At 43.7% G+C, this 21,379-nt stretch overlaps 2 protein-coding genes across 2 annotated transcripts in view; one reads left to right on the top strand and one right to left on the bottom strand.

The window, feature by feature from the left end:
* LOC311146100 (cysteine-rich protein 2-like) overlaps window positions 1–9,013 on the top strand; it is a 36,632-nt gene extending 27,619 nt beyond the window's left edge. Inside the window, exons 4-8 of the mRNA XM_084182569.1 lie at window positions 1,598–1,732; window positions 5,530–5,598; window positions 5,770–5,864; window positions 6,202–6,259; window positions 6,516–9,013. Coding sequence (XP_084038695.1) covers window positions 1,598–1,732; window positions 5,530–5,598; window positions 5,770–5,864; window positions 6,202–6,259; window positions 6,516–6,583 — 425 coding nt within the window. The 3' untranslated portion in view covers window positions 6,584–9,013. The remainder of the gene's footprint in view (window positions 1–1,597; window positions 1,733–5,529; window positions 5,599–5,769; window positions 5,865–6,201; window positions 6,260–6,515) is intronic.
* Window positions 9,014–18,310: 9,297 nt separating this feature from the next.
* Window positions 18,311–20,831, bottom strand: LOC311145650 (cysteine-rich protein 1-like; the record flags this gene model as incomplete). Its single annotated transcript, XM_084181918.1, has 5 exons — window positions 18,311–18,576; window positions 18,787–18,840; window positions 19,648–19,705; window positions 20,553–20,647; window positions 20,825–20,831. 4 exons carry the CDS (start codon window positions 20,829–20,831, stop codon window positions 18,797–18,799), a joined length of 204 nt encoding a protein of 67 aa, XP_084038044.1. The 3' UTR covers window positions 18,311–18,576; window positions 18,787–18,796.
* Between the last annotated feature and the right edge of the window lie 548 nt (window positions 20,832–21,379).

Here is a 21,379-nt window from a genome sequence, read left to right as displayed (position 1 = left end):
TGTTTATTTATATATAGAGAGAGATATAGAGAACCAGTCAGAAGTTTGGACACACCTACTCATTCAAGGGTTCTCTTTGTTTTTACTATTTTCTACATTGTATAATAATAGTGAAGACATCAAAACTATGAAATAACACATATGGAATCATGTAGTAACCAAAAGTGTTAAACAAATCTAAATATATTTTATATTTGAGATTCTTCAAAGTAACCACCCTTTGCCTTGATGACAGCTTTGCACGTTCTTGGCATTCTCTCAACCAGCTTCATGAGGTAGTCACCTGGAATGCATTTCAATTAACAGGTGTGCCTTCTTAAAAGTTAATTTGTGGAATGTCTTTCCTTTTTAATGCGTTTGAGCCAATCAGTTGTGTTGTGACAAGGTAGGGGGGTATACAGAACATAGCCCTATTTGGTAAAAGACAGCTCAAATTAGCAAAGAGAAACAGTCCATCATTACTTTAAGACATGGTCAGTCTATATGGAACATTTCAAGAACTTTGAAAGTTTCTTCAAGTGCAGTCGCAAAAACCATCAAGGGCTATGATGAAACTGGCTCTCATGAGGACCGCCACAGGAATGGAAGACCCAGAGTTACCTCTGCTGCAGAGGATAAGTTCATTAGTTACCAGCCTCAGAAATTGCAGCCCAAATAAATGCTTCACAGAGTTCAAGTAACAGACACCTAAACATCAACTGTTCAGAGGAGACTTCGTATATCAGGCCTTCATGGTCAAATTGCTGCAAAGAAACCACTACTAAAGGACACCAATAAGAAGAAGAGACTTGCTTGGGCCAAGAAACACGAGCAATGGACATTAGACCGGTGGAAAATTGTCCTTTGGTCTGGAGATTTTTAGTTCCAACCGCTGTGTCTTTGTGAGACGCAGTGTGGGTGAACGAATGATCTCCGCATGTGTAGTTCCCGCCGTAAAGCATGGAGGAGGTATTATGGTGTGGGGGTGCTTTGTGGGTGACACTGATTTATTCAGAATTCAAGGCACACTTAACCAGCATGGCTACCACAGCATTCTGCAGTGATACACCATCCCATCTGGTTTGGGCTTAGTGGGACTATCATTTGTTTTTCAACAGGATAATGACCCAACACACCTCCAGGCTGTGTAAGGGCTATTTTACCAAGGAGGAGAGTGATGGAGTGCTGCATCAGATGACCTGGCCTCCACAATTCCCCGACCTCAACCCAATTGAGATTGTTTGGGATGAGTCGGATGGCAGAGTGAAGGAAAATCAGCCAACAAGTGCTCAGCATATGTGGGAACTCCTTCAAGACTGTTGGAAAAGCATTCCAGGTGAAGCTGGTTGATAGAATGCCAAGAGTGTGCAAAGCTGTCATCAAGGCAAAGGGTGGCTATTTGAAGAATCTCAAATATATTTTGATTTGTTTAACACTTTTGGTTACTATATGATTCCATATGTGTTATTTTATAGTTTGTCTTCTATTATTCTACAATGTAGAAAATAGTCAAAATAAAGAAAAGCCCTTGAATGAGCAGGTGTGTCCAAACGTGACTTGTACTGTATATATAGTTCTGGTCTGAATCTAAACTCTAACCTCTCTCTGCCCTATGTAGGTGTGAACATTGGCGGAGCAGGGTCCTATGTGTACGAAGCCCCCGTCAGCAATAACCTAGCCCCTACTGACGTGAACGCCCCCCCTAAGCCTGCTGAGGAGAAGAAAGTGTTTGCTCCCAGGGCACCTGTCAAAGGTACATGCTATTGTGTGTGCACGGTCTTTCGCGCATGCATGTGTACATGTTGAATGTGTCCACATATATTACGTGATGACATGGGAAAAGTTGTGAAATAGTGAACGTAGCTGCCAAAGGATCTGAGTTTGATAGAAAGGAGTAGCAGACCCACATGGTCTTCCTGCTGACTCAGTGATAAGAGACCTACTGTTACGAACCCCGTGGCGTTTGAAAGTCTAGGGTCGATGGTAAAGAGACCCGTAACATAAATCATGCGAATTAGAATAGTGGAAAGGAACAGTGAGAACAAAATACACAGACAAACGTTGTGTTTGACAGTAGGATTGGTTATTTTAAACTCACGGTAAACGGTTTGGGGAAAGGGTCTGAGCTGGATCCAAGGAATGAAATACATTCAAAAAACCCTAAACTGATCCTGCCTGCCTCAAGAACCACTTAGCTTACTACTAACTATACAAAAATACAGTGGGTGGTCCGCTCAGGTCTAACTAGTGTTTTTAGAGAACGTTTTCCTACAGGTAGTGTATGCCCAAGGGCGACTTCCTAAAAATCCCCTTTTCCTAGGCACAAACATAGGTAAAATAGGGACTAAACAGCAAACAAGACACCCCAGTAATACATACTCACATGGAACAGGACAAAGTGAGATGTATGGGCTATGACTATGTGGTGTATGAAGGAACAAAGGTAGTCTGTCTATCAAAAAGGTCTGTGACAAGAAGTTTGTGTAGCCTAATGTGTAAGAAAGCAAAAAAAACAGTCTCCAATGAGAAACACAACTGACTGGGTTTTTAAACCAGGGGATGTGTGATGTGATTGGGTAATGAAAACCCTGATTGGCCACTGATTGGTCCACCTCAGCAATCAGCAGATGAACTGATGACTGACAGGTGGGACACACCAACGACCTCCAAATCAGGAACACAAGGGACACCTGTGATTAGGGCAGAAGGAGAGGAAAAACACATACAGGATGCCTGTATCCGTAACGCTTCCACCCTTAAAAGAGCAAACATACAATGGTTTGCGATTCAAGTACTATAAAGAATACAAAACAAAGTCAAAGAGCAATGGCATCCTCACGGGATAGAAAATTAATCATACGTCTCTAAACACGAGACAAAGCATCTGCCATCACATTAGCCAAACCCTTTGTGGCGGATCTCCAAATTTAAATTTTGCACAATAAGTGCCCAATGCATAAGTCGTTGGTTCTGGTTGTACATACGGTGGAGAAAAACTAAAGGGTTATGGTCAGTATACACTATCACTGGTAGTGCACTGGAACCAACAGACTTCCCACGGGGGGCCAGTATGAACAATTTATGCACTCACTAATTGTAAGTCGCTCTGGATAAGAGCGTCTGCTGAATGACTAAAATAAAAAAATGTTGAAGTACTGCAGAGTTAACAACAAAGCTAGAGCTTCTTGTTCAATGGTTGAATAGTTAGTATGGATCACGTAATCAGTTTCACTTCGTTTCTTTTCGATTACATAAGGACCAGAGAAACATGCCGACAGTGACGCTCCTGGTACAGGCAACAATACAAGAAATTGGTCACCCGGCTGCAGCGAACAAAAAACAGCCGCTTTGTCATAGTGCCGTTTCATACGTCTCTGTGAGGAAGACAGCGCTTCCTTTGCCAGAGCACAGGCACAATGTAGGCGCTCACGAAAGCGACTAACGTAGTCCAACACATGGTCTTTCGCACACAACTCTTGCGATAAAAACTGACCCTTAAGGACTTTAAGTCCTCTCACCAGTTCAGCTGGGCTGAACCCTAGGGATTCCTGTACCGTCTCACTGACAGCAAACAAAACTAGAGGAACTCCCTCATCCCAATCATGCGCAGATTCCAAACAATATTTACGAAGCTTAGACTTCAGTGTCTGATGCCAACGTTCAAGCGCACCCTGAGTCGCTGGGTGATATGCGCTTGACACACGGTGCGTAATTGACAAGGATTTTAACACCTGTTTGAAAAGCTTAGAAAGGAAATTCGTACCGTGATCAGTTTGTACCACCTTAGGTAACCCAAAAGTTAAGAATTTAATCAAGGCTTTACTCACCACCGGAGCAGTAATCCTACGCAGAGGAATGGCCTCTGGGTATCTGGTGGCCATACACATAACCGTCAACAGAAACTGGTTACCAGATTCTGTCTTCGGTAATGGTCCAACACAATTAACCATCACATGTTGGAATGGTTCACCTATGACAGGTATGGGACAAAGAGGAGTGGGAGGAATAACCTGGTTCGGTTTCCCAGTTACTTGACAGGTGTGGCATGTCCGACAGAACTGAGACACATCTTGTTTTAAACCGGGCCAAAAGAAATGGCGCAGAACCCGATCATAAGTCTTGGTGACTCCCAGATGTCCGGACCACTGGTGATAATGAGCGAGGGATAACACATTTTGTCAAAAGGCTGTAGGAATCACTATTTGGTAAACAGCATTCCAATCTCCGTAAGATACAACATGGGATGTCCATTTACACGTAAGGAGATTACCATCAATGAAGTACGCCATGTTTTTCTTCTTTAGCGCCTCTACTGAGACAACACTAGAGAAACATTTAGTCAGGCTAATGTCAACCTTTTGGTTATCAATCAGCTGCTCACGAGTGACTGGTAACTGTATTGCGTCAGCAACAAGTTCCACATACTTCTTCCCTTCCCTGGGCTGTTGGTCAGACCGCACCAGCTTACCAGATGTAGCACACAAGCTATCCGCTGGGTCACACGCTGAACAGAATAGTGTTCGACAAATAGATCACGTCACCCATTTGTCGTGCTTGAGCACATGTGACAGCACAAGCGGGGAACACGTGGATAACTCTGTGCCAGCTCCTCGGAGAGAGACTGGTCACATTTATCCAATACCTCCAATACGGGCATCACCTTTCCTCCGGCAATACCGTTGCCCATTATAAATGTCACACCTTTTACTGGCAACATAGGACGTACGCCAACTCTGAACACTCCACTGACTAACTCAGAGTGTACGTTCACAAAGTGCAATGGCACGAATCCCATTTCAATTCCCTGGACTAACACACCGGAATCACATTATGTATTAATCGGACAAGGGCAACGCATCAGATAGTATGAACGACTGCGCCGCACCAGTATCTAAGGATTCTAACCGGACGACCAATCCTACCGTCAAACACAAAATGTTTATTTTAAACTCACGGTAAACGGAAAGGAGCTGGACCCAAGGACTACTACGGAACAAAGGTAGTCTGTCTATCAAAACGGTTTCAGTCTGTGTAGCCTAATGTGTAAGCAAGCACACAACAACAACAAAAAACCTGTCTAACTGGGTTTTTAAAACAGGGGAGGTGTGCTGTGATTGGCTAATGAAAAGCACAAACAGGTGGTGTAATCAGGAGGAGTGTCCACTGATTGGTCCACCTCAGCAATCAACAGATTAACTGATGACTGACAGGTGGGACACACCAACGACCTCCAATCAGGAACACAAGGGACACCTGTGATTAGGGCAGAAGGAGAGGAAAAACACAAATACACACACAGGATACCTGTATCCGTAACACCTACTATACAAGCCAGGCTCACACCAGGGATGGTCACAGGGGACTTTCTCAAGCTGTTCACACTGCGTTCTCCCACAGTTGCAGGCCAGAGGCCATACTACTGTGTGTGTGTGTGTGTGTGTGTGTGTGTGTGTGTGTGTGTGTGTGTGTGTGTGTGTGTGTGTGTGTGTGTGTGTGTGTGTGTGTGATCTGCTGGTGAACTCTCTTTCTGACTCTTCTGTTTCTTTACAGCTTCCAGCATCACCACCTTCTCTGGTGAGGCCAACCTGTGTCCCAGGTGCAACAAGAAGGTCTACTTTGGTAAGTAGCCATCGCACACTACCAGGCTCAGAATTAACTTTGAAGTTAGGTGTTAGATTAGAACCTGACCTGTCGTGCAGTTGCCATGGTGATGTGTGCTCCATTTTAACATTTCCGAGGCACCTGCTGCTGAGGTCATTCATTTATAATTTACTCTACTGTGTGTGACAGCTGAGAAGGTGACGTCCCTGGGGAAGGACTGGCATCGGCCCTGTCTCCGCTGTGAGAGGTGCAGCAAGACCCTGGCCGCCGGCAGCCACGCAGAGGTAGGAGAGATGAGGGGAGGGAGAAAGAAGGGATGAGGAGTGGAGGGGAAAGAGGCAGGACATTTAAACAGGAAGAGTCCAGCTGCAAAAACACAATCAATGTTCAAGGGAATCCGTCTGAGCAAGGCACAACACAGAATCACTGATCTACAAATCATCTTGCATCCTAAATAACTACTCATTATGTTATCAAGATTAGGGAATCTACACAGCACCTTGCTCAAGCCGGTCTTCTTGAATGCACCTGAATGGCATAAATGCATCATAATTAGGATGTTCTCAATGAATACATGGTATGGTTACACATTTTCATACAGTGTCTTTTGTGTTATAACAGCATAATGGCCAGCCATACTGCCACAAGCCATGCTATGCTTGTCTCTTTGGACCCAAAGGTAGGTGCTTGGTGCTTGACTTCTTTACTCAACCACTAGGTGGTGCTGTTGCCCAACATAGGTATTAGCTATACCTTAACAATAGCCTGTGCTGTGAGTTATAGCTGTTAAAAGAAACTACTCATATTGCTCTTCCTACATAAAAGTGATGCAAAACCACCAACAGAAAATAAGTCATTAGTTCTACTGTAACACATTTTCAGCATTTGATACTGACTTAGATGTCTGTTTGTCTGTGGTGTTCTTGTGTCTCCAGGAGTGAACACTGGTGGTGTGGGCAGCTACATCTATGAGAAGGAGGTCAGCACAGAGGCCCAGCCCTGAGCTACTGCGGTCTGTCCCGTCCCCAGCCTCAACCTGAGCTCTCCAACACTACTACCACAATTCAATACAGTATTATTATCACTAGGCTTTAGCCCCTATAGCTCCTTCTATAAGCAGCCCTGAGAGACCCAAGGCCTCTCTTCCAGCCCCTATAGCTCCTCCCATTTAACCCCTGACCCCAAATATTGCACCACCTGGCCACGCCCACCTCAGCCTCCTAGCACTGCAGCCCTCTAATATACACTACAAGACCAAAAGTATGTGGACACCTGCTCGTCGAACATCTCATTCCAAAATCATAGGCATTCATATGGAGTTGGTCCCCCTTTGCTGCTATAACAGCCTCCACTCTTCTGGGAAGGCTTTCCACTAGATGTTGGAACATTGCTGCAGGGACTTGCTTCCATTCAGCCACAAGAGCGTTAGTGAGGTTGGGCACTGATTTTGGGCGATTGCGCCTGGCTCGCAGTCAGCGTTCCAATTCATCCCAAAGGTGTTAGATGGGGTTGAGGTCAGGGCTCTGTGCAGGCCAGTCAAGTTCTTCTACACCGATCTCGACAAACCATTTCTGAATGGACCTCGCTAGACGTTATCATTGTCATGCTGAAACAGGAAAGAGCCTTCCCCAAACTGTTGCCACAGATTTAGAAGCACAGAATTGTCCAGAGTGTCATTGTATGCTGTAGCGTTAAGATTTCCCTTCACTGGAACTAAGGGGCCTAGCCCGAACCATGAAAAACAGCCCTAGACCATTATTCCTCTTCCACCAAACTTTACAGTTGGCACTATGCATTGGGACAGGTAGCGTTCTCCTGGCATCCGCCAAACCCTGATTCGTCCGTCGGACTGCAAGATGGTGAAGCGTGATTAATCACTCCAGAAAACGCATTTCCACTGCTCCAGAGTCCAATGGCGGCGAGCTTTACACCACTCCAGCCGACGCTTGGCATTGCACATGGTGATATTAAGCTTATGTGCAGCTGCTCGGCGATGGAATCCATTTCATGAAGCTCCCGACGAACAGTTCTTGTGCTGACTTTGCTTCCAGAGGCAGTTTGGAACTCGTAGTGAGTATTGCCAGTGAGGACAGATGACTTTTACGCGCTTCAGCTTTCAGCGGTCCCGTTCTGTGAGCTTGTGTGGCCTACTGCTTCGCAGCTGAACTGTTGTTGCTCCTAGACGTTATCACTCCACAATACCAGCACTTACAGTTGACCTGGGCAGCTCTAGCAGGGCAGAAATTTGACGATTTGACTTTTTGGAAAGGTGGCATCCTATGACAGTTTCACGATGAAAGTCACTGAGGTCTTCAGTAAGGTCATTCTACTGCCAATATTTGTCTATTGAGATTGCATGGCTGTGTGCTCTATTTTATACACCTGTCAGCAACGGTTGTGGCTAAAATAGCCAAATGCACTAATTTGAAGGGGTGTCCACATACTTTTGTATATATAGTGTAGATGACACCAGGATAAGATTGACGCTTCACAAACACTTATTATATTTTATTTACGCTTCAACGTTTTTATGTTATTTATGGAACACAATTTAACCCTGAGTGGGTCCTTAGTAAAAAAGCACCACATTGCTGTATGTGGCTACCATTCTCTCTCTCCCCACGAAAACACAAGGGCCAGGAGGCCAATTCTTCACCTTTTATGAGTTCATGATTAGTTTATGTCATGTTTATGTATATTTACAAGCGTGGATATAATATAAGCACATTATAACCCCATATAAAATGTTACTTTAAGTACTGCAATAAAAATATTTTATTTCCCTATTTAATTTTATTACCCCTATTTTATTTTATTAACGCGACAGTTCAGAAAATATCCTTCGAGGGGTTGTTTAGAGACGAGACCAGGTGAAAAAGGTAAAATAATCCCTGTCTGTAACATAACAAATCTATTTCCTCAGAGTAGTGATACATGGTGTTTAAAGGAAGGTGCTGTGTTGTCATGGTAACATGCTGATAGGCATGCAGGGGTACCTGGGAGAGATGGAGTAGTCTGGCTGCAGGTGTATGGGTAAAGAACCAGATTTATACAGTTTTGGCCGCCCGACTACATTCCTGATCAAATGGATGAAAAAGTCTCTGGGGTTTAAGTTCCAGAAAGAGTCTGGATCATTTTAAAAGATGGTATTTTAGGGTTGAGGGTCTTTGAGGGTAGCCAGGTTCACAATCTGTTTGTACTGTTTTTCCTATGGTCATTGCACGACAGTGGATACCATAGTATCCACATAGCACATACACATCTGGAACCAGGCTATTTTGAGGGTCCTGTTACTGGGTTGGCATGGGAAAGTAGATTGTTTATGTACAGTACTGTATGGGGTTCTGGACATGGAAATCATTTTAAATTGGTTTTGAAATAAACAGGATGTGTTTATTGATTTGTTAAGAATAAGAAGACTATACCAGTAAAATTGCATTGTACTACGGCTATGGGACAAATGAATGAAGGAAGGAAAAGAAGACGGGGCAACATACAGTTGAAGTCGGAAGTTTACATACACTTAGGTTGGAGTCATTCAAACTCGTTTTTCAACCACTCCACAAATATCTTGTTAACAAACTATAGTTTTGGCAAGTTGGTTAGGACATCTGCTTTGTGCATGTGTAACCGGTGTGAAATGGCTAGCTAGTTAGCGGTGTGTGCTAGTGGCATTTCAAACGGTGACGTCACTCGCTCTGAGACCTTGAAGTAGTTGTTTCCCTTGCTCTGCAAGGGCAGCGGCTTTTGTGGAGCGACGGGTAACGGTGCTTCGAGGGTGACTGTTGTCGATGTGTGCAGAGGGTCCCTGGTTCAAGCCCAGGTAGGGGCGAGGAGAGGGACGGAAGCAACACTGTTACACATGACACAAGTAATTTTTCCAACAATTGTTTACAGACAGATTATTTCACTTATAATTTACTGTATCACAATTCCAGTGGGTCAGAAGTTTACATACACTAAGTTGACTGTGCCTTTAGCTTGGAAAATTCCAGAAAATTATGTCATGGCTTTAGAAGCTTCTGATAGGCTAATTGACATAATTTGAGTCAATTGGAGGTGTACCTGTGGATGTATTTCAAGGCCTACCTTCAAACTCAGTGCCTATTTGCTTGACATCATGGGAAAATCAAAAGAAATCAGCCAAGACGAAAAATGGTAGACCTCCACAAGTCTGGTTCATCCTTGGGAGCAATTTCCAAACGCCTGAAGGTACCATGTTCATCTGTACAAACAATAGTACGCAAGTATAAACACCATGGGACCACGCAGCCATCATACCGCTCAGGAAGGAGACGCGTTCTGTCTCCTAGAGATGAACGTGTTGGTGCGAAAAGTGCAAATCAATCCCAGAACAGCAGCAAAGGACCTTGTGAAGATGCTGGAGGAAACAGGTACAAAAGTATCTATATCCACAGTAAAACGAGTCCTATATCGACATAACCTGAAAGGCCGCTCAGCAAGGAAGAAGCCACTGCTCCAAAACCGCCATAAAAAAGCCAGCCTATGGTTTGCAACTGCACATGGGGACAAAGATTGGACTTTTTGGAGAAATGTCCTCTGGTCTGACGAAAACAAAAATATAACTGTTTGGCCATAATGACCATCGTTATGTTTGGAGGAAAAAGGGGGGGCTTGCAAGCCAAAGAACACCATCCCAACCGTGAAGCACGAGGGTGGCAGCATCATGCTGTGGGGGTGCTTTGCTGCAGGAGGGACTGGTGCACTTCACAAAATAGATGGCATCATGAGTAAGGAAAATTATGTGGATATATTGAAGCAACATCTCAAGACATCAGTCAGGAAGTTAAAGCTTGGTCGCAAATGGGTCTTCCAAATGGACAATGACCCCAAGTATACTTCCAAAGTTGTGTCAAAATGCTTAAGGAAAACAAAGTCAAGGTATTGGAGTGGCCATCACAAAGCCCTGACCTCAATCAAGGAGGCCTACAAACCTGATTCAGTTACACCAGCTCTGTCAGGAGGAATGGGCCAAAATTCACCTAACTTATTGTGGGAACCTTGTGGAAGGCTACCCGAAACGTTTGACCCAAGTTAAACAATTTAAAGGCAATGCTACCAAATACTAATTGAGTGTATGTAAACTTCTGACCCACTGGGAATGTGATGAAAGAAATAAAAGCTGAAATAAATCATTCTCTCTACTATTATTCTGACATTTCACATTCTTAAAATAAAGTGGTGATTCTAACTGACCTAAGACAAGGAATTTTCACTACGATTAAATGTCAGGAATTGTGAAAAACTGAGTTTAAATGTATTTGGCTAAGGTGTATGTAAACTTCCGACTTCAACTGTAAGTGATGACAAAAGTGAGGCTAAACTTATAGGATATAGAGTGACCATCCGTAAACTGTACAATTCAATATGGTCAGAATGTTACTGTAGTTGAAAACCCTGAGATTACTATGAGCTAACTGAAGTATTATACCTTAGTAGGAGGTAGCCTATAGAAATGCAGGTGCATCTGAAATGGCACCCTGTTCCCTGTATAGTGCCCTACTTTTGAACAGGGCTCAGGTGAAAAGTAGTGCACTATATAGGGAATAGGATGCCATTTCAGATGCACACAGAGTAACTGAAACACTGCAGACAAAGAATTCTGTTAGAATGTGCTTTAGTATTATATATATAATATAACTGTTATTGTGATGATTTGATTATAATCTGTTATGAACTGTTATGAACTGTTTTGTTTAGTAGGGCTTTAAAACACTTCAGGAGTCACTGTTTGTAGATAAATAAAATTGCTGCACTTCAGTCCTGCTGCTTCCGTCTTTTTAATCTGATCTCCTGTGGTTTGTGTGTGTGTGTGTGGTTTATCCCAGAGCATATAAATGTACTGTACATCTTTACATTTACAGTGCCTTCAGAATGTATTCATACCCATTGATTTATGCCACATTTTGTTGTTACAGCCTCAATTCAAAATGAATTAAATATGTATTTTTTTCACCCATCTACACACAATACCTCATAATGACAAAGTGAAAACAGGTTTTTAGAAATGTTTTGAAAATGAAATTCACAAATAGGTCATTTACGTAAGTATTCACACTGCTGAGTCAATACTTTGTAAAGGCCACTCAAGGAATTTCACATTCTTGTTCTGTAGCAATTCCAGCATTGTTTTGGCTGTATGATTGGGGTCATTGTCCTGTTGAAATGTACATTTTCACCCCAGTCTAAGGTTGTTTGCGCTCTGAAGCAGGTTCTCTTCAGGAATTTGCATGTATTTGGCTCCATTCATTGCTCCCTCTATCCTTACCAGTCTCCCAGTCCCTGCCGGTAAAAAGCATCCCCATAGCATGATGCTGCCACCACCATGCTTCACAGTAGGGATGGTGTTAGATGGGTTATGAGCTGTGCCTGGTTTTCTCCAGACATTCAGGCCAAAGAGTTCAATTTTTGTATCGTCAGACCACAATCTTTCACGTGCCTTTTTGCAAACTGCAGGCGTTATGTCTTCATATATTACCAAGGTGGTCTCTCTTTACAATAAACAAATGCTACGGCGGTTTGCTACGCTGTGTCATGACATCATCTGTCATTCGTTTTAAAGTAAACTACTACATGCTGGGCTGGGCAGAGTCAAATACTTAAAGGAACACACAATCAGAGACATGCGTGCGTGTGCACACCTTCACACATAAACACACAACTGGGTATGAATGGAAACAACCAGGGATTAGTATGATTACTTATTAATAGTAGCTTATGCCCTGCCCACACTGTGTATGGAGACAAGGTACACACACACACACACAATCAAAACAACAGAACAAACCATGTAGCTTATGATAACCTTCGCCCAACCCCACCCTGTAGTCTGTGCTGAGATCAAACCTTCATGTGCAAAGCTGTCATTAAGGCAAAGGGTGGCTATTTGAAGAATCTCAAATATAAAATATATTTTGATTTGTTTAACACTTTTTTGTTTTTTTGTTTTGGTTTCATGATTCCATATGTGTTATTTCATAGTTTTGATGTCTTCACTATTATTCTACAATGTAAAAAATAGTAAAAATAAAGAAAAACCCTTCAATGAGTAGGTGTGTCCAAACTTTTGACTGGTACTGTATTTGATACCATTCCAGTGCTTCCGCTCCAGCCCTTACCACAAGCCCGTCCTCCTCAACTAAGGTGCCACCAACCTCCTGTGTAATGGTGTGTATAATTATTCTGTTTGCTGTGTGTGGCCTACTATTGTGTGTAAGGTTTACTGACTTCTTTAGTATGTGTGGGCTGGTTCTGATGATTTACAGTCATAATGGCTTTTATTTAAACACACACACAGTACCTCAGCTACCAGTCCCTCAAGATGTTCCCAGGCCCGGACCTAGCTCCTTGTGTGAGGGCAGGGCACTCCCCCCAGCTCCCCTCAGGGCAGGGGAGGTCCAGGTGTCTGTTCATATGCACTAAGCTGTACAGTATGTGAGGTTTGGGCATCTGGTTCAGAACAAGTAGTTACATTCCTACTTTACAGCATAATGCCATTCATTACACAGTAGAGACGGATGTGAATGTGTTTAAATATTATGATGTTAATTTGCTAGTCCAGGGTTTAATTGCTCACTAATACGGTGGTCCTCATTAAAACCCACAGGAGCCTGACTGGAGGATAGGAACAAGAATGTAGCAGGCCTGGGTTCAAATGGTATTTGTTCTCTTTCAAATACTTTGAGTGTTTGATTGAGCCTGCCTGAGTGGTAAATGGACAGGGGTTGCACCTTGGGATTCATCTGTTGGATCTCTTGTGTCAGGCAAAATCTAAATCAACTGCAGCTAAAGCATTCGAAAGAAAGCAATCCTATTTGACCCCAGGTCTGGAGTGTAGCTTGTATAGCCAGGCTTTAGTCTGGTGAGGACAGGAAGTCTTACAGCCAAACAGGCTCATCATCATACTGCTGCATGCTGGGGCCAGAGCCTTCCTCCTTGGACCATCTGATGAATCCCTCAGTGTGGAGAAGTTAAGGGGTGCTGCTGGCTGCCTGACAGAGTGCTTATGGCAGCTGAGACCTCCCCTTTATACTTCATCCTTATGAGCAATTGCAACAGGCCCTATTTATACACATCTGCTGAAGTGTGTTGTACTCCTTCCAGATGCATCCAACAGACCCCAGGCCTGTCACTGGAGGGAGGGATAGGAAGGAAGCAAGAGAGGGAAGGGAGGAAGGCAGGAAAGGAGGGATGAGAGGGGTGGAAATATCTGAAACTGCCATGCATATTCAATTACGGAAACCAGGTCCAGATTTGACTGTAACCGTCGTTGCTCTCATCCATCCCTGCAATGCTAGCCTGGAGCATACACACACACACACACACACACACACACACACACACACACACACACACACACACTCATCCATCCAACCCGGGCCTGGAGAATCCACAGTGAATTATTATGGATATCCGTTGAAGACAGTCAGCCTCTAGACACAATTGATACATTAAAGAGGGGACTGGTTCATGCTTCATGGTTTTTTAAGAAACACTCCCTGAGTTGCCATTCCTTAAGACAAGTGTCCATATTTGGCACGTTCTGGAATTTCACACTCAATTCTTTATTGTGTAACATGTGCTTCGAACGGGTTGTGGAGGTGGTGTAGTCAGTGTTCTGTTCTTCAGTGAGAAACATGGGATTTAACACTCTCACGCAAGAGCATACACAAAGTTTAGTCCAGATGGAGAGAGAATTACTATTCCTCCTACAGTAGAGTTTTAGAAATGGACCATTATTGCAATTTTAAGTCGAATGTCCAAGTGACATGGTGGCTGCTAGCACCTGGTATTGCAGTCATTCAATGCATCTGTTCCATAAGCTGTCACTGCAATTTCATACTGTACATAGGGAAAATGATCATACAGTATATATTTCTGTTCTCCCAGCAAATCCTTGCACAACGGACAAAATTATATATAATGACTCAATTATGGTACCCAAAGCGCAAATATATCTGTCTGTGAAGTGGAAAAAGTCAGTACTGTAATGAGTCTTTATTTCTCTACTTCGGGAGTTGGCTTAAGAAAGTGAAAAGCGTATGGTTGCTTTGTATCTACTTCATACCGTGAAATCACAGTAGCACTTCAGTTACCAGATGCCTGGAAACTCTGAGCAACATATGAACCACATTAACAACTCAAATAAAAATTTTAAGGGGTACTTTTAAATAAAAAATCTTATAGAGAGACGCTTACAAACCGATGTTGAGTTGAAACGTGCTGGTAAAGGTGTGTTTGTGCGTGTGTACGTGCGTCAGGTGTGCATGCATGTGTGTGTTACAGAGCTTTTAGAATTGGCTGGGTCCACTTCCTTTATATGAATTCCATGACTCAGTGACTCTGAGTGCGTCTGATACCGTCTTAATTCTGTGTGACACTGGAGGAAAGGAAATAAATGTCCTTTCTCTCCAATAGTATTGTGTTTTACTGAGGGGAACTTGAGAAATATCCTGCCATAAAACAGTAAAGTTGAAGCCTCTGAGCCTCAGTCTGCCTGCTGTTGTAATCTTGCTGAGTTGTGGAGTTGAGGGGCCTCAAGCTCTTTCTTATTCAACAGTTCTGGGCCTGATGCCCTCTCACTAGTACAATGCCATAGCATGAGAGTCCTAAAGCAGTAGGCTTCTTATCAAGTGACCCAAACAGATATATGTTGTCCCATACCTCATTCTACAGACAATAGAAACGCCTCATATGAGATCTCCACTCTGCACTATGCATTTCTTCATATTATCCAGTATAAGTGCTACAGCACTCAAATTCAAATCTGGATCACGAAGCTAGTTCACTGATTTTTCCATTCTTCCCCTCTAATTAGGGACTGATTTAGACCTGGGACACCAGGTGGGTACAATTAATTATCAGGTAGAACAGAAAACCATCAGTAGTCCGGACCTCTTGTGTAAGATTTGAATGTGAGTAGGGTAAGTGTCAAGACACCACATCATTGTCTTTCCCCATTAAAGGTTTTATTACTTTCTTTCCATCATGTATCACACCTTTGCTATTAGACAACTACTGATTCATGCTGAGACAGCAGTTTCTCGTTGGGTTATTACTCTGACTTGCCTCCTGAGTTGTTGTGCACAGGCCAGACTTATCACATGATCTAATCTCCAGACTACAAAAACTAAATGGCACCCTATTTTTCTGACCTGGGCCCATAAGGCTCTCGTCAAAAGTAGTGCCCAAAAGTACTCCTGAGTGGCGCAGTGGTCTAAGGCACTGCATCGCAGTGCTAACTGTGCCACTAGAGATCCTGGTTCGAATCCAGGCTCTGTCACAGCCGGCCGTGACTGGGAGACTCATGGGCGGCGCACAATTGGCCCAGGGTAGGGGAGGGAATGGCCGGCAGGGATGTAGCTCAGTTGATAGAGCATGGCGTTTGCAACGCCAAGGTTGTGGGTTCGATTCCCACGGGGGGCCAGTATAAAAAAATATGTATTCACTAACTGTAAGTCGCTCTGGATGAGAGTGTCTGCTAAATGACTAAAATGTAAGTAGGGTATAGGGTGCCATTTGAGACACAGTCTCTGACTTTAGACTACAAGCACACTACAGGTTTCGCTTCCAAAGTATAAAAAATGAGAAGTGTCCCCATGACTACCATGGTGGCAGTTAGAGTCTGTCCTTCCTGCATTAAAATCTTATTGAGAGAGACAGAGAGAGAACACAAACTTCTGCTTTGAAATGTACAGACCCTGTAAAAAAACAAACAGCATACTGACCCGCATTCCCGTTTATTTTTTATGTTTATATATTTCCAGCCCCCTCACAGACAGATGTTCTCCCCATCCTTCCAAAAGTATTTTGTCATTCTGTGGAACTTTACGAGTTGTTTTGACGTGGCTGGCACTAAGAGAAGTGTGTTAGAAATATTCCAACCACAACTGAAGTAAATTTGTTTATTTTATCTGAGTGTGCGTGTGCATGGAATTTGTATATTCTGCTTCTCTTTGCATTGTGGTTGCCAGTTAGGGGAAGATTAGGGATAAGAGAAGGGCTGGGAGAGAAATGCACCATTTCACAGATGTTGTTACTGATCACCCCTCCTTCTCCCTCCTCCCCCCTCCTTCCCCCCTCCTCTCTGTGACCAGTTGGGCATGCCTAGCTGTCTGTGGTATGGCTTAGTGGAGGTCTGTGTGACAATGAAGGTCTTTGTTCAAAGAGGAGAGGGTGAGAGCTAGGGAGAGAGGGAGAGAGAGAGGAGCGAGAGAGAGAGAGAGAGAGAGAGAGAGAGAGAGAGAGAGAGAGAGAGAGAGAGAGAGAGAGAGAGAGAGAGAGAGAGAGAGAGAGAGAGTTCAGTGCCGGCCGGTTGTCTGTTGGGTCTTGTTTGTGTCTGTTACTGTGGTAACAGCAGTGGGTCAGTCGGTCCACAGCGGAGGGGAGGGAGGGAGGTTAGTGAGGTGGCACCCGGCCAGTTGGGTGATGGAGGGCGGACGGGCGGCTGGCAGTAACTGTGGAGATGAGGGCGTGCCCTCGGAACAGGGTGTGGCAGCGGAAGCCACAAAGGCCACGAGAAAGGATCTGGCCTTCCCTTCTGGCCATGGGATAGATTGGGATAAATCCCAGACCCACCCTTCCCCTCCCTTTAGGACTCTGGTCCAGCCAGGCCTCTCTTTCTCCCTCTCTCCCTCCCTCTCTCTCTCTCCCCTATCCTCCCTCCCTTCAGGACTTTGGTCCAGCTGTTTAGTGGACAGGGTTGGTGTGAGAAGGAGCAGAGGGCTGTGTCCCATGAATCATGTCTCTATGAGTGGATGGGCCTGGCCAATGGAAGTGGATAGGGACTTATTCAGAAGGATAATGTCATATTGTTTGTATCATGGAAGTGATAGGGACTTATTCAGAAGGATAATGTCATATTGTTTGTGTCATGGGAGTGGATAGGGACTTATTCAGAAGGACGATGTCATAATGTTTGTATCACGGAAGTGGATAGGGGTGTTCTTAATCACGGTTAACGATAATTGCCTGTACATAGATAAGGACTTTTATCTATTTGTAACACAATGTCATAAACAAATCATGTTTATCTCTTTTACTGTCATTAGCAAAATGTTAAGGATAGTTTATGTGTGAGGAGGCGAAGCCACGGCCGACTACAGAGAGGATGGCAGTTTCAAGATTCCATCCTGACCATAAGGGTGTGAATCAAAGTAGATTGCCCATATATTTACTGCAATGTTAAAAGCTTTCTATTCCTGCTCTCATCCATAATCCTGTGTCCAGATCCTAATCCAATTTGATTACTGATTGAGTTAGTGATAGTGCCAACTGCCAAGGCATGTGGACACTAACAATATAATGGAGTATTATCTACAGTTGGCCTGATGCCGATGTGATGTGTTCTTTTTTCTTGGCTTGTAGCAAGTAGTTACAGAAACATTCTTATTGCTCTGTATGTAACTATCAAGTGTAATAATGTGGAAACGCCTAAATGAGACTGGAGAAATGTTATATACTAAAGTACACTGAAACCCTGGGCGTGTTCCTCTGCCCAGGTGTTGCTGACGCCTGCCAAATTATACAACGCCTTTATAGGTATTTTACGTATCAGCTAACCACATCATATGTTATAGCGATCTGTCAGTCGATGACACAGTCTATGACGTGGCACACAACCATTGGTTGATGCATGCAACGTCGGAGCAGGGGAACGCAACCCTTGTAAAGTACAAGGCCATGAGGAATGAATGAATAGGAGAGTAATACATTTTGAAAAAGAGTGTTTAATCAGAATGTTAAAACAAGTAAAGGAGCAGAGAGGTTATTATATACCCCTCTGATCCACTAGTGGGAATAGAGAACATCTCTGCTGTGTATTAAGGCTGATTCCTCTAGACAACACAAAGACAGAAAATAACACAAAATGGTGGTTCCAGAAAGGAACTTCTTTGGTTGTTTGTTTTGGTTTAGTATAGTATGGAGGATGTTGTAGAATGCAGAGTTGCCATCTTCTTGGTGTGGTGGGTGAACCTGCAAAGAAAGGAGAAAAATTTTTAGATTTGTATTTTGTTAAATAAAACAACAATCTCTAATGTTTGTAGCATTTGTAAGGCTAAGGTTGGTGGTGAAGGTGAATGTATTGTCTCCATGTATGTGTTTTGTTTCTATATTAAGAGCTATTTGAATGGGAGTGATATCAATGTGGTTGGTCTATATTGGAATGAGTACACTGGCCTGTACCTGAATGGATCTACTTGGTGAATGTGTGGCTTTCAGCTCCTCCACGTCCAAAACCTGTTGGGGGGAGAGAGAGAGAGAAAAAGAGAGAGAGAGACAGAGAGTATTGGGTCAGGAGACTGTATACCTTACGTCAGCAAAACATTTTGGGATTAGGTTTCAGGAGGAAATGGGAGCAGCGGAACAGCGAAACCACAACAATGGAAACTCCTGTGGTCTCTGACCCCATTCCACAGCAGCCCTTCTAGAACCACCACATGGAACCAACAAGACCAGGTAATATGACCTTCGCTATGACTACCGCTGTTCCTGTTCCGACGGACAATTCCAACTATTTCTCTCATTCAGGATATCTCAGTCAATGCACAGCTGAAAAAACTGAGGGGGACCATTATGTAACGAGAAGCTAGCCTACTTTTTAAAATGAAAGACTGTTTGAGCAGATAGTTAGTAGGTTATCCGTATCCAATAAGATACATTGACAAGATGTTAGCATGATGACCCCAATGTTATTTGTGGAAGCCTGAACCTTACCCACTGAGGTGGGTATTGTAAAGGTTAGAATGAGCTCATTCAGTCACAGGTTCATGTAATGAGGGGAATGGCCAGGACTTTCCATACAGGATGTAAGAGCTTTATCAGGCTACGTACATTACCCGTGGCTCCAATGTCACTGAGCTCAACGTATCTATCAACTGTTATCTTGTTACATGTTCTTTGAGCCCAAAACATATAAAACCCCTCGGTAATATGGGTTATGGTAATATAATTATGATATCTCTCAATTGTGATATCCTTACTGAGATAGATTGTTAAGGCACCTTTCACCAATGGTCGTTACAATAGTAGTGAAGAAGAACTCACCTTTAGGCCCGAATAGTGCAGAGTAGCAGGGGGTTGTTACAATAAGCTTGCCATCATGCTACAGCGAGAGAGAGAGAGAGAGAGAGAGAGAGAGAGAGAGAGAGAGAGAGAGAGAGAGAGAGAGAGAGAGAGAGAGAGAGAGAGAGAGAGAGAGAGAGAGAGAGAGAGAGAGAGAGAGAGAGAGAGAGAGAGAGAGGGAGAGAGAGAGAGAGAGAGAGAGAGAGAGAGAGAGAGAGAGGGTACAAGCTGTATTAGTACCAGGCTGATTACAAATACCAGCATTTGATTGTATCCAGACTTTCTACACAATCTGTCAAAGAGGATAGGCCAAAAATTATTATGAAAGATTATGGACCAGAATGTGGGCTTAAAGACATGCTCCGGAATGACTACTAATACTTTTTAAACCTCCCGCTTTTGGCTGGATGTGTCAATGTGTAGTTCATACATGCATAATCAAATCCCTAGTTTGAAAGCAACTGTTTTTTTCCTCCATTTTCCCCCATGTGGGCCAGCACCCTAGCAATTTGAGTTCTAGCCAATGAGCCTTCAGCCCCTCGTAATTTGAGTGACAGTTAGCAAGATACACACACACAGCAGAATGAGAGAGGGCAATGACATGGTGCAGATATTGCCACATATATGACATAGTACCCATTTTCTGAGCTTGTGAGCGCTTCTTTCAGAACTACTGGCTAAAAAATATAAAAGTATCGGAGAATCTCTTTAAACGGTACTTTATGAGAAATGTGATCTGTGATAAACGAATACATATATATATATATTTTATTCCAATATCATTATTTTCATTGAAATATTTGTCAGCTAATAATTCAGTGTGAGTGGCGTTTGAGGAATGTGTGAGATGTGTGCACGAGCTTGTGTGTGTGTGTGTGTCGGCTGACCTCTGCGTGTGATCCGGCCGACAGGGTCTTGTTGCACTTCTCACACTTCAGACAGGGCCTGTGCCAGTCCTTCCCCAGTGATGTCACTCTCTCCGCTGTGAGACAAAGAGATAAACAGACACGTTTAGCTAATGGACACGGCCCACTCACAATGACATGCATCCTCCCACATCACACAGAGTGCCACAGTTCCACACAGCGAGGGGCATTGTAGTCTGCAGAGGGTATGGATACTGTATGTGACTTGCAGGGTCATACTGGGGCTGCATTACAGTACATGGTACCCCTGAGGAACTGTGAGCTCCACGGTGTAACGTTACAGGTCTAGTCTAGGACCGGCACAGTGTGGATTTCGCTACCTTACACCTACAGATAACACGTTAGTCACAACAACATTAGGAGGGTGTGGTGCTTGGCTGACCGTCTGAGGAGAGAGAGAGGAGACTCCCAGTGGAATTTGCACTCCATTCCCTCCCTCTTTCCCCTCCTTTTGACATCATAACAACCTGATAAAGAGAGTCTTTATATCCGGGCTGAACTGTGAGGAACGATTTGCAACAAACAGCCATCATGGCGATGGTCGTTAAACAGGGAGGGAAGCCATAGTCATGTGTTTTTTATGAGAAGAGATGTTCAAGCTTGGAGGGCAGTGTCTGCTGAGACCTATCCCATGATGTAATGGGAGAGAGGTACAAATAAGCATCTACTGTGTCTGATGGGAGCCAAATGCTGCTCAGTTCATGATACTGAACACATGCACACTAAACGCACATATGCACACACATAAGTGCACGAGCGCACATTGGCGTACACACATGCACGCACAC

The sequence above is a fragment of the Coregonus lavaretus genome (genome assembly GCF_964263955.1).
Source record: "Coregonus lavaretus genome assembly, chromosome: 18".
Classification (NCBI taxonomy): domain Eukaryota; kingdom Metazoa; phylum Chordata; class Actinopteri; order Salmoniformes; family Salmonidae; genus Coregonus; species Coregonus lavaretus.
This window is presented reverse-complemented; position numbering and strand designations above follow the sequence as displayed.